Source organism: Schistocerca gregaria, chromosome 2, assembly GCF_023897955.1.
Source record: "Schistocerca gregaria isolate iqSchGreg1 chromosome 2, iqSchGreg1.2, whole genome shotgun sequence".
Classification (NCBI taxonomy): Eukaryota; Metazoa; Arthropoda; class Insecta; order Orthoptera; family Acrididae; genus Schistocerca; species Schistocerca gregaria.
Window position 1 is genome coordinate 329608067 of NC_064921.1, and position 14284 is coordinate 329622350.

The 14284-nt window shown below is 39.3% G+C and overlaps 1 protein-coding gene across 3 annotated transcripts in view; it reads right to left on the reverse strand.

Annotated features, from left to right (window-relative positions):
- Positions 1-14284, reverse strand: part of LOC126336982 (ATP-binding cassette sub-family A member 7-like) — a 585480-nt gene that overhangs the window by 312138 nt on the left and 259058 nt on the right. For all 3 annotated transcript variants that reach the window (XR_007565029.1, XM_050001219.1, XM_050001217.1), the window contains exon 23: positions 6092-6177. Coding sequence is in view for 2 of the 3 variants with exons in the window: in XM_050001219.1 (XP_049857176.1) it covers positions 6092-6177 (86 nt within the window). In the remaining variant the exon portion in view is untranslated. The remainder of the gene's footprint in view (positions 1-6091; positions 6178-14284) is intronic.

Sequence of the window (14284 nt, forward strand, 5' to 3'; positions counted from 1 at the left end):
AGACTTTGCTCAATTTTTGCTTAATTCATTATACATTTGTCTTCGTAATTATGTTTTGCTGGCAACAAGTTGGGCGTTTGGAAAATTCTATCATTCCCAATTGTCATCTTTCATGCATTTTCCTCGTTTGGCTGTTGCATAGGAAAGTTCATTTCCGTTCTGCTGTCCGTCAAAACGGCTTTCTCCAAATTTCAAATGCGAGCATTCATTACATGCCTCCACATAGGCACTTCTTCATTTGGTTCTTTTTTTTTGTCTCATGCATTGTGCGCAGCGCCTGAATTCACTTGTACAGCAGAACATATTTCTTCCCACATGCACTGCACAGCATTATCGATGGCAACATTAATTCTTGCATCAAGTTCCGTATTTTTAGTGGTTATCCAATTGGATATTCCAATATTTATTTGTCTTTTGTGAGATTCTAGCTCTTCATCCAAAATCTCTTGGTTATTTTTTTGAGATTCGTAACGGAAATGTTAAGCCTTCCACATCCAACTTTATTGCGGAATGCGAAGTTTTTAGGTTTTCAACATCACTGTCCAGTTTATTGACTTGGCTCAATATTGGTGCATATGCTTGCTTAATATTCATTAGCTTGGACCTGATGTTGGCTAATTCAGTTTTTATTTCATTTTTTAATTCTTTATCTCTTTGTTCCTGTTTCTTTTTCCATGTTCGCGATTGCGTAAAGCTTCCGTCTCTTTTTCCCGCTGATCGCATTCGCGGTCGCGTGATTCCAACTTTTCCAGGAAGGTAGCAAGCAGGCCAAGGGCAATACTGTCTTCCATCATCCCATTAAATTGATCCATACCCACTGCAGTTTCAGTAATTGCAGTGACCATTTTCGTTATTTTTAGCGATCTCCGAATTTAAGTGTAGGGTTTGATTTTCTAACTCATTTGCAGTGAAATCTATGAGTGATTTGTTTAGATTTAATGCTTCATTTTTGAAATCTGATGGTGAAGCCATGGTTTCAATTGGTAAATTCTCTTTTTTTACCGACTTTGACCATAATATGAAATTTCGAAAAATTGGGAAAAATTCGTCATACAAATGTTAATCTTTAACAGCAACACACATATATAAATAACAATAAGAAATGTTAATACAATAAATAATTTTACTGACTACAATGTTCTTTTATCATTGTGTGGCCAAATCAGCCATTTTGTGTTCTCTATCTTCACACGCAAAACAATCTTATGTCGCATCAATTGCAGCAAAAGTATCAGAGTCAACCAATCGGGACCAAACACAGAAGATAGGACTCGCAAATCTCATGGAAAATTATGTCAGTATGTGCTAATAAACCTGGAATCAAAAAGAGTTTTGTGTTTAATATGGAGGTTGCCCCACATGAAACTTTTTGTAGGACATCATATGCTGTGCTGTGGAGTAAAAAGGAAGCTATTTAATGAAAATACCGTTCAGTAACAAAGTTATGGGACTTTGCAACCAAATAGATTAAAATAATTATTATGTATGTATGATCAAACGTTAGTAGACAAAGTGCTACTTACCCACTTGAAGTAATGACCTTTACTTAAGGAGTACAAGTATTTTTATGTGATCAACTTCACCATATATGTGACCTGTATATAGATTTCCATGGTATATGTTTAACAAATGTAATTTTTTTTCTTTCAGTATTTAGCTTATAAGTTTTTCCTTCTGAATTAGTTAAGTAGATAACTTCATTCAATAATCAAGGATAATTTTTTAAAGAGAACTTTTTCAAACGTTATTTATTGCTTCAATGGGTACTGATAAAGTTTTGACGCAACGAGCTCTTAACCCTCAGTTACAAAAATAAACGACATTAAGATTTCTTTGGACTTTGTTCCAGGCTTCCCTTCACTTAAAAATGTTTTCTGGTGTCTGTACTATTATCATATAGTTATAGTTTTTATGACATTTCACGCCATTTTGCCACAAATTATGCCAAAACACTACCAGTTCTACAGTACTGTATGAATGGTTTCACACATATTTTGCATGAACTGTGTTTTGTGTAACACTCAACGAGGAAGACACACCATCTTATCATTGAGCACCGTTTTGTGTTGCATTCAATTGGTCACCACACATGTCTGCTACTCTCACTCAAACAAACATAATGACACAGTGAAGCACTCAGGACACAGCATGAACAGCATGAGAGAGAAATGCATGCACAGAAATGTGATAGCAACTGATTGGTGCATCAAAGTCGAGACTTCCAGGATTTTCTGTGATGAGCAGTTCTCCTCTTCAATAATGAGGGCTATTCTGTGTCAGTCTTATAAATATTTTTTGGATCAATTTATTTTGCCCATCCTGTATGGTATATAATGACAGATCAGTGTTCGCCATATGGTACAGACACTGAGCAATAGGTAAGCATGCAGCAAATATTTAAAATCCATTCTCTCTCACACAAATTATTTGTTTTCATCTTACAGCCATTCTCTTTCTCTACATACTTTTTTCTTTTTATTTCCCATTTACTCATACACTTTGAAGAGGAACTTTGACATACACATAACTTGTCAACTTGTCAACAATCCTGTCTGCTGCTCAACATCTTTTCTGTTTGCTGGGTAGTGATATGTTTGATTTCCAGCTCAGTCAGCTCACAACTTTAATTTCTGTTTAATATTTTCATTACATGCAAGGGTCATTTAATAATTAAACAGACAAATAACTGCACAGCAAAAGAGGTTTATTAAATCAATACAACTTTTTGCCAATTTTTCCATGTAATACCCAAAACTTCTATCCACTTATCCTATCTTCTTATGAGTCTTCTTTCCTCTTCAAAGCATACTTCTTTATTTTGATCTCAAAGCCAGTTTTGTACCTTTTTTTACCTCTTTATTGCCACTGAACTTAATGCCATGCAAAGCTTCCTACATTAGACCAAACAAACAAAAACTTGGAGCATCAAGGCCAGAGCCCGAAGGGAGATGAAGCAGAAGCTTTCAAACAATTGTGTTGCATGAGGTTGAGCATTGTTTTGAAGGAACAGCATGCCTTTCTTCTGCCATCCTGGATATTTCCTCTTCAGTGCTGACTTTACTTTTTTCTCAACCATGACCAAGCAATATAGGTTATAGGTATTGTGTCATTTATCCAAAAAAATCTCAGAAAATCAGATCATTGGCACTCCAAATGATGGTTAATATAACCTTACTATCTGGTGGTTACATTTTGTATTCCTTATGGACCAGCAATTCATGGTGTTTCCACTGCATGCTTTGATGCTTGAATTCTGGCTCAAAATGCTGTATACAAATTTCACAATGGCTTAAAATAATATAAAAAATGTGACACCTTCAGCACTTAATGATTTTTGAGCTCAATGTAAACGTGAAGTCTCTGTTCCTTGTGGTGACCTGAAAGCTCTCTGAGAACCCACTTTGCACAAGTCTTACAGTAGCTTAGGTTATTTTGAAAAATGGAATGAGTTGTGCCAATACTTACTCAACATTTTTTCAGCAGTTTGTTCCACTGCAATTCAACAATCTTTTTGGATAAGTGAATCATTATGAGCTTTCTACAATGAGGTCGATACTGTTACAAGGCACCTGGAATCATGCTTGTTGGTTAAACTTTTGTGATCATTTTTAAACTATTTCACCCACATATAAAACCAACACAGTTCATGCAACTACTGCTGCATTGTTTGTTTCATCCAAGAGAATATTCCTGATGGTTATACAGTTTCCAATAGTAAAAATTGGATCGTAGATTTCTGTTTTCCAAACATACTTTCTTCTGGCACACATACCATTGTAAGTAAGACCTTAGTTGCTATGTTTCTGTAAATATTAATAAAAAAAAGACTAACATTCACAGTAAGGTCACCAACTAACACTTACATAAGTTCCAATTACATGTATTAGGCAGTGCCCTTACTACGTATGTTTGTCCCTTTAGTTGCTGAATGACCCTAGTATTATAATGCTTTCATGCTATCACTGTTATTTAAGTCTTTATTACTACAATATTTTTTTGTGATTTTTTCCTACACTTGTCGAAATGTCTCATTTAATTTAAGATGTTTAAGACATTTACAATAAATGAGAAGCAGGCAAAAGATGTCCTACAAACTATCTACTTATATACTCTGCAAGCCACTGCGAAATGTGTGGCAAAGGCTACATCCCATAGTACCAGTTATTAGAGTTTCTTCCTGTACCATTCACATTTGAAGTGCAAAAAGACTGATTGTTTAAATGCCTCTGTGTGTGCTGTAATTAATCTAATCTTGTGCTCACAATTCCTAGGGTTGCACTATATTCTTAAGGTCACCATTTAAGGCTGGTTCTTGAATCTTTTTAAGTACTCTTTCCCAGGACTGATTACCTCTATCTTCAAGAGGCTGCCAGTTCAGTTTTTTCAGCATCTCCGTAACAAACTCACACAGGTCAAACAAATCGGTGACTATTCATGCTTCTCTGTATACATTCAATATCTTATAAAGATCTGGCTGAATATTTATGCAACTTCATTCAGAGAGTACCTTATTACAGATGCATCATCTGTAAAAAGTCTGAGGTTGCTATTAACATTGTCCACAAGGGCATTAATAATACAATGTGAACAGCAAGGGCCCCAACACACTTTCCTGGGGCACACCCAAAGTTACATCTGAAAATGACTCTCCATCCTAGATAACATGCTGCTTCCTCCCTACCAAAAATATCCTCAGTCACAAGTAAAAATTGTACCCCATATGATCGTACTTTTGACAATAAGCATAGTTGTGGTACTGAGTCAAATGCTTTTTGAAAATCAAGAAATATTGTATCTACCCGAGCGGCTTGATTAAAAGTTTTCAGTATGTCTTGACAGAAAAGTGTGAGTTGGGTTTCATGTGATCAGTGTTTACGGAAGACATGCTGGTTATCAAGGAGGGGGTCATCCTGTTCCAGATACCTCATTCTTTTTGAGCTCAGAAAGTGTTCTAAGATTCTACACAAGATTGATACCAAGGATATTGGGCACAGTAGTTCTGTGGATCATTCCTAACACCCTTCTTATAAACAGATGTGACCTGTGCTTTCTTCAAACTTCTGGGCATGGCTTTTGGTTCCAGGCCTTATGATACATTATAGTTCAAAGAGGCACTAACTCAGACACAAAGTCAGTATAGAATCTGACAGGAATTCCATTGGTCCCTGGGGCTTTGCTTAGTTTTAACAGTTTCAGATGTTTCTCAACACAACTGACACTAACACTTGTTTCATATTTACAGTGGTACAAGGATTAAATTGGAGCAATTCTCCTGTGTTTCCTTTGTAAAGGAACATCTTAAAACAAAGTTAAGCATTTCTGCCCTTGCTTTACTATCCTCAGTTCCAGTTCCTGCCTCATTCGTCAGTTACTGGACACTATCTTAGGTGCCTCTAACAGCCATTACATTTGACCAAAATTTCTTTAGGTTTTGTGAAAGATTCTTTCATAATATTCTGCTACAGCGGTCATTGAAGGCCTCGCTTCATCAAAGAACGTGATGTAAAAATGAATCCACAACAAAATCAGAGAAGTAAGCTTTTAACATCTGCAAAGTAAAGTTACTAAATTCATTCAAGATTATAGAATTCTTTTGAAGAAAAAGACTGCAAGTAAAGTTTTATTTGCAACACATTTTCCCATGGTAATTTTTTATGCTATAGTATACTGAAAACTACGTAAAAGTTCTGCTTCAGTTACTCATCGTCAATATAGTTCACATTACCATCCTAGTCAGTACGCCACAATAACGGAGATAGTGTGGTTACAAACAGGTATCATCATTATCTTTCTATTGCTGTAGCTGTATGAAGGTATGTAAACAAAGAGCTGAATAAATCAGAAGATAGGATAAACCACAGAACATAAGAAATGAACAATAACTTCAAATTTGACAGAGAAGACCATGTGATAGACATGCTAAGATAAATGTGCACACGAACACAGAATAGCAAGCAATAATCAAGCTGCCAGAAGGAAAGTCACCTGTGTAGTGTTACGATCAATATGATACACGGCAAAAATTAGTAGGGCACATAACAAGTGCGATCATGTACACAAAACAAAGAGAACACTTTTAAGTGAATGTTACCTGTTTTGTATTTAACAAGCACTTCCCAGATTGCTCTCCTCGAATATGGATCCACACCAGCTGTTGGTTCATCGAGTATAACTGTCCTGTACATGCAAAGAAACATTTTATTTTATTTTTACTTTCAAATAGTCCCTGTAAACTTAATGCATCCAAATGCAAGAATAGTTAACAGTAACTCCAGTTTATGTGCTTCCATGAAGTCAAGTTATTTAACTCATTATAACAACTGTAATTTTTAAATTCTTGTATTATTGTGTGTCTGTTCTAAACTTTCTACTGGAAGTCTCACTTTCCTTTTGATATGAATTTGAAAAAATTGGGAAAGTTTCTAAATAACATTGTAGCCATTAATTTTGTTTATATTTTTAGCACAAAAAACAGGGATAATTTTGTTTAATTAGTTTTCATTGCAAATTAAATACAGTTGGTACAGTAAAACTTACTCAGAACAGAATCTCATGGTACTACTATAATTTTCCAAATTGGACAAGTTTCCACAGCACACAAAACAAACAAGGCTACATAAAGCTTCTCAAGTAGCAGGCACACCCCAAAGCATACCAGTATAAATGTTGGATGGCTTTACTCCTGTACATTTAATGCTGACATACTGCATATTGTACAATATATCACTAGGCTGTTACACTAACTGATACATAACACAGCATGTTTTTATTTTTTTCTGTAACTTTAAATTAATTTATTGTTGTACATATACAGGGTTGAGAAAAATTGTGTCTCAATATTTTAATCCTGAATAGCTGATGCCAGTAGGAACTAATGTTGTGTAGGTCAACAGCGCACCATTTTTGAACAACAGAAACTTGGTGCCACACACTCCGATTGGCCATGAGATTGCCCTGTTGGCGGTCATCAGTTGACAGGCAGTGCTATGGTTGTCAGTTCATACACACAAACGTTCCTCACCGCATCACTGCCCCAATGTGGTAGGCACACATGTCAAAAGTCTTGCTATTTGTCTCCACCTCATGTCAGAGGCATTCATGTGTAACCTTTGCTTCGGAGCATACACACATCACCTGTAACTTAGTCGTACAGTAAGCATCGCAGCACAGTATTCATTTGAAAAACAATGAGATATTGGTTTTTGTTTATGGACTAGCCAACGGTAACGTGCATGAAGCTCGATGGTTATATGAGGAACAGTACCTAACAAGATGTCACCCACACCCACAAACTGTTACAGCAATTCACTGGTGACTTTGTGAAACAGGCTCGTTAGCGGGACATCACGGTGACGGTGGAAGACCACAAACACGATGAGATGCTGCATTTGAAGAGACTGTTCTCAAGGAAGCACCTACGACAAGTTCTTGAGTGGTTGGACATGATATGAGGATACCTCCTTGGTTAGTCTGGTAGGTTTTGAAGCATGACGGCCACCATCCATTTAGTTTCCACCTTGTCTAAGTCCTAAACCCTGTGGTGGACTACGAACACATGCTCAGGTTTTGCTGGTTGTTTCTGCGACATGTTGAACGAGATCCCGACTTTCCCACCATTATGTTGTTTACCAATGAGTGCACCCTCCATTGGGATAGCCTTTACAACACTTTAAATGTTCATTACTGGGGAAGGGGAAATCCTCATGTCACATATGTCCGCAGACACCAAGAACGATTTTCACTTAACACTTGGGCAGGCATTGTGGGTGACCATCTGATTGGGCTGGGTCGACTACCTCCTCAACTTACCAGGGCAAACTACCTTCACTTTCTGCAAGAAACTCTACCCGGCCTGCTGGAAGGTGTTCCCATGGACATATGGCTATGCATGTGGTTGCAGCACTGTACGACGTTACCAAGCGTGTGTCACATCAGAGGGACACCAGTTTGGGCACCTGCTTTAAGTAAATAATGTCCTTGCTACGAAAAGGGCCCTTTTCGCCAAATATCAAGGAGGTAAACTTGTTTGAATATTTTATTCAAAATTGTTTCTTTTCAAACATTTTTTTCCACTATACAATAGTTCCAATAGTTGGGAGAATTTGAGTGTGCTGCAAACTGCATAATATTGTTTATGCATGCAATAGCTTTTTCAAGTGTGTTGATTTTTTTAGACACATCATTTTCTCCTCTTTTCTTGTGTTGTTTCCTCCTCATAATCTTCTGTGTTACAGATTTCTGTTAGATCTGATGCTGAAGTAAAAGAGGAATGAGCTGGCTAAAAGTCATCACTTAGAATATAGTCATCTGGACTACAAGAAATGTTTTTGGACTTCAATTAATTCAGCAATTTCTGCTGCATTTCCTTGAGCTTCTATGAGTATGGAAGCATCTCGTTCATCACCTCCAAACCCTGTTCTATTGAAGCATTTAGTGAAAGTTTCAGGCTTTATTTCCATTACTGCAAAACCAGTCCAGTTACCGGATCCAGGACAGAAAAACTAACTGTGCAAGAGAAAATGCACATTCAGCTTCTTCAACACAAAGAATAAGAGACGGCATCAATAATCACCTACAATGGGACTAGAAATATGAAGACCACTGGTCCATTGGTTGTGTGTAGCTGATTGAATCTTGAAGGAACCAAGCCAATTTCACATTTGATAACTTGAATTTCTGATGGCAGGTAGCACTGTTTAGGAAAACAAGAACTTGGTGGTATCCTTTCTTCATTTTAGCATTCAAAGCGCCCAATGATTCCTCCATAAAAAACACTCACCATCAATGCCATTTTATTGTTTCACCTTTTGATTGGAAGATTATTGAAACAACAGGGTTTTGCCACCTTCCCGATCATCACTGGCTTATCCATTTCACCTAACATGTTTCCACACAGCAGTATATTGAGTCTTCCCTTGGATATTTATCCGCTTATGCACTTTTCACCTGGAGTTGCTTGAGATTTTGAAGGAAGTGTGTAATAAAATAGACCCAGCTCATTGACACTGATAATGTCTTTCTGGTCATTATTCACAATTGAGTTGTGCAGTATTTCCATCCACTCTGTTGCTGCGTTTTTGTGCACATTCTTAGCTTCCCCACACACTTAATTGCACAAGATGTTATGTCTAGGTCTGGAATGTCTTAAACTCCACATTCTCAACCCCTTTAGTGACTTTCAGGAGCTTCCCTGTGCAACACAGGTCCAGAGAAAGATAATGTTTTGGCCCATACACTTACAAACCCTTCCCACATTATCTTGTTGTGGTCTTCACTCTCCGTCTTCTTTGCCTTTCTTTTCATTTGCCCCTTCCTTTTCATCCATTCATCCCATATCTTATCCTTGTTTGTTAAGTTTCATAAATAATGTAGCAGTATTTCCTGCACAGAGCATTTGTCCTTCTCACTCATGTTGATTACCTTAATCTTAGTATATTTTAGCAGCACATACTTTTTGTTCGACATTGTATTGTCACTAATTGAGGAGCTACTTGATAGAAGTAGTGGCTCTGGTCTTTTAAACTAACGTACAGCTGGATGATCAGTGTGCTGACCACATATGCATCCATATCCACATCTAGTGATGCCTTTAGGCGAAGGATGACATGGTGGTACTGGTGGGCCTTCATGGCCTGTTTGAGCAGAGTTTTAGTTTTTCTTCCTTTATCGTGCTGTCTCTTAAAAGTTCTACAAGTCAGCTGAGATTGTCAGGAAATAATGCAGGTAGTGCATAGCTTTGGAGTACTTGATCTTACCTGGTAAAACATCATTTAATGGGAAAACAGTCACCTCTTTCAAATAACAGCATTGTCAAGGTTGTACAGTCTTTGTGTAAAAATTAGCATCCTTGTATAAACATGAATAACTAAGGTATACAGTAATGCATTAGTACTATATAAGCTTTTTTCCATACTATACAATAAATTATGAATTGGGTTTAAAATTTTCATTCTATTTCCACTTTAGGCACATTCTGGTTTATGCAAAGAAATTAGTATACAAAAGTGTATTGAATGCATTGGGGCTGAAATATTTGTATGGTTTGGCCAGATTTCCAAGTTATACATGTTCAGCTTTGATTAAGTTATACTATATTACTTGTTTATTACCTAGTCAAGTTCATGGAAGATAGTTTAAGTCATAAGTGTTTAGGTTCAAGAGTCTGAACATGTCCTTGTTTGTTTGCTGTTACTGGCACATGGGCCCAAATTTTCTAAATGTGTTTTTTCCCATTTGCTCCATAAACTGTTAAATTATTCTTGTCAAATTGCTGTTAAATACAAGGAACATAAAGTTTTCATCTCCTGTAAGATTGTTACCTTTGGGTTTCGCTTTGCAGTGGTGGTTCTTTTCTCCAACGGGGTGGCGTGGGCATTGGGGAAGTAAATGAGACCCACCAGTGGTTATGCAGAATATCAAATAGAGATATGAAGCAAATACTAACAAAGAGATAGAGGGGATGGCCAGTACTTACCTCAGCTCAGTACAGCCGATAGATACACAAAAAACAGAACCGAAAATTTATATTCCTAGCTTTCGGAACAAATGTTCCTTCATCAGGGAGGAGAAAGGGGAAAGAAAGGGAAGAAGGGAAAGTAGATTCAGTTACTCACAACCCAGGTTATGAAGCAACAGGGAAAGGAAAACAGGGAGGGTAGCAAGGATGGAGGCATGGTTGTCAGAGGGAAGCCAAAGATATTCTACTGTAAGTACTGTGCCAGCTTCAAACCAAAGAGGATGCATACAGAAGTAAAGAGGTATATAGAATAAAGATAAACACAACTATGTAGGATGAAAAGATGCGTGAATGGCTAAAGAGGAAAGGGAAAGAGGAGAAGACTGAAGAGTAAATGGGAGTGAGGTTGTTTAATGTAGGTTCAGTCCAGGGGGATGGCGGGATGAAAGGATGTGTTGGAGTGCAAGTTCCCATCTCCGCAGTTAAGAGGGACTGGTGTTGGGTGGGAGAAGCCAAATGGCACGTACGGTGTAGCAAGTTCCTAGGTCCCTAGAATTATGCTGGAGGGCTGCTCTGCTACTGGGTATTGAACATCTCCTAGGCGGACAGTTCGTCTGTGTCGGTTCATGTGCTCAGCCAGTTTAGTTGTTGTCATACCAATGTAACAGGCTGTGCAGTGCAGGCATGTCAGTTGATAAATGACATGTGTAGTTTCACACGTGGCCCTGCCTTGAATTGTGTATGTTTTACCAATAGCGGGGCTGGAGTAGGTGGTTGTGGGGGGATGCATGGGGCAGGTTTTGCAGCGGGGTCGGTTACAGGGGTAGGAACCGCTGGGTAGAGAAGGTAGTCTGGGAATATTGTAGGGTTAACAAGAGTGTTACGGAGGTTAGGGGGGCGACAAAAGGCAACCCTTGGTGGTGTGGGGAGAATTTTGTCAAGGGATGATCTCATTTCAGGGGTTGACTTGAGAAAGTCATTTCCCTGGCGGAGTAATTTGTTGATGTTTTCGAGGCCAGGATAATATTGGGAGACAAGGGGGATGCTTCTGTGTGGTCTAGGGGTAGGAACATTGTTGTTGGACGGGGAGGAATGTATTGCTCAGGAGATCTGTTTGTGGACAAGGTCCGCAAGATAGTTGCGGGAGAGGAAAGCACTGGCCAGGTTATTGGTGTAATTGTTGAGGGATTCGTCACTGGAGCAGATACGTTTGCCACGAATACCTAGGCTGTAGGGAAGGGAGCGTTTGATGTGGAATGGCTGGCAGCTATCAAAGTGAAGGTACTGTTGTTTGTTTGTGGGTTTGATATGGACAGAGGTGTGGATGTGAGCTTCAAAAAGATGAAGGTCAACATCCAGGAAGGTGGCTTGGGTTTTGGAGAAGGACCAGGTGAAATTCAGATTCGAAAAGGAGTTGAGGTTATAGAGGAAATTAAGGAGTATTTCTTCACCATGAGTCCAGACCACAAAGATGTCATCTATAAACCTATACCAGGCCAGGAGAAGCAGCTGTTGGGTCTTCAGGAAAGCCTCCTCCATGCGGCCCATGAAGAGGTTGGCATAGGACGGAGCCATCCTGGTTCCCATGGCCGTTCCCCTGATTTGTTTGAAGGTCTGGCCTTCAAAAGTGAAGTAATTATTGGTAAGTGTGATATGGAATGAGGTTTTTGGAAGATCTTTGGGTGGGCGTTGGGAGAGGTAAAACTCAAGGCCAGTGAGATCATGAGTGTGTGGGGTGTTTGTGTAAAGGGATGTAGCATCTATGGTGACAAGAAAGGTTTCAGGTGGGAGAGGACTGGGAATGGATTTGAGGCGATCTAGGAAGTGGTTTGTGTCTTTGATGTAGGATGGGAGTCTGCGGGTGATAGGTTGGAGGTGCTGGTTTACCAGAGCTGAGATACATTCTGTTGGGGCTTTGAAGCCTGCTACAATGGGATGGCCAGAATGGTTCTCTTTGTGGATTTTGGGTAATAGGTAGAAGGTAGGGGTACGTGGCTCAGGTGGAGTGAGTAAGTCTATGGAAGCTGTTGTGAGGCCTTATAAGGGACCTTGGATTTTTAGGATTTTCTGCAGCTCAGTCTGGATGGAGGGAATGAGATCCTGGGTAACAGCTTTGTAGGTTGAGGTGTCGGAGAGTTGACGCAGTCCTTCTGCCACATACTCCACACGGTCAAGTACGGCAGTTGTGGAGCCTTTATCTGCTGGGAGGATGACAATAGAGCGGTCTATTATCAGCTCCTTAGTCGCACGGGATTCAGCTGGGGTGATGTTGGGGGTTGTCGGGATGTTCTTCAAGGAGGACTGGGAGGCAACACTGGATGTGAGGAGTTCCTGAAATGTCTGCAAGGGATGTTTTTGGAGGAGGGGAGGAGGATCCCTTTGAGAAGGAGGTCGGAACTGTTCTAGACAGGGTTCAACACTGGGTCTAGTATTTGGGGGCTGTGTTTGGGTAGTGAAGTGATATTTCCAGTTGAGGTTCCGGGTGAATGAGAGGAGATCTTTAACCAGGGCAGTGTGGTTGAATTTAGGCGTGGGGCTAAAGGTTAAGACTTTTGATAGAACAGATGTCTCTGGAGGAGAGAGGGATCTGGATGAGAGGTTTAGAACTGAATTGGGACTGGTGATATGTGGCATTTGACCGTGGTTATAGTTGAGATTTGGTCTGTGTGGGGTATGTGCTGGGATGGGGAGATTGAGTAGGGTGGCTAGGCTAGGTTTGTTGGCTATTAGGGGAGTTTGTTGAAGTTCTGTTGTGGTTGGTGTTTGTGAGGGATAGGGAGAGGGACCCCACTTCTTAGGTGTTGCACGAACACTGTGGATAGTTTTTTCAGGTGGTGTGTGGCATGGGACTCAAGTTTGCAGCTTGCTTCTAGAATGATGTTCCTGAGTGTGTTCTCCAAGCAAGGGTCTGAGAGGTGGAGGACTTTGAAGAGAGATAGGAGCTGTTGGGAGTGGAGGTTACATGAAGTAGTGTAGAGATTCAGGACAAGTTGGGTAAGGGTTAAGGATTGAAGGTTCTGGAAGTCCAGGAGAGACTGGTGGAAGGAGGAATTGCACCCAGTGATGGGAACTTTTAAGGTAAGTCCTTTATGGGTAATTCCAAAGGTTAAGAGGACAGGAGGAAAAGTATGTGGGATTACAGTTTGGCTACGGTGAATGCATGTTTCCAGAATGAATGTAAATAAGGTGGTATAGGATTGGGGTACATAGTGGGTAACTGGTGGGTAGGGAAATAGAGATAGACAGATAGTGGAAGAAGAGGGGAAGACTATTGCTCTTTAGGCTGAATTCGATAAAGGTAGAAAAAAATTTGGATTGTTACAGATAGAGAGGCGTTAAGGGAGGTGGGAAGTGGAACAGAAAACAGAGGAAACTGACATAGGACAGTTTCAGGCAGATTTGTGTTAACTGCTGTAGAAATAGGTTTGATCTGCTAACTTCAATTAGAAAGAGGGTAGCCTCTGACATGTGTAAGTGTAGACACAGAACATTAGGCTTTCAATAAGAATCTGAAAGACAAAAATGTAGAAAAATCAGTAAAGACTTAAAAGTTTTATTTTATAACCATAATGGAAATTCCTGGATGGAGCAACATATAAAATACAGGAAAGGCAACAACAGGAGTGTGTGGTTGTGTGTACTTCTGCTAGAGAAAGAGCTAGACCTCAAAAAATAGTGTGAGTGCTGTTTTCTGTTACACGTTTCTGTTCTCCACACATCAATTGGCTATAGGAGAGTGGTTGCCTAATAAAGATTATTTCAATCAAAATTTTAAGTGTTTCATTATTTGTTTTATTATTTTAAAGCATACTATGGCATATCTGTTGC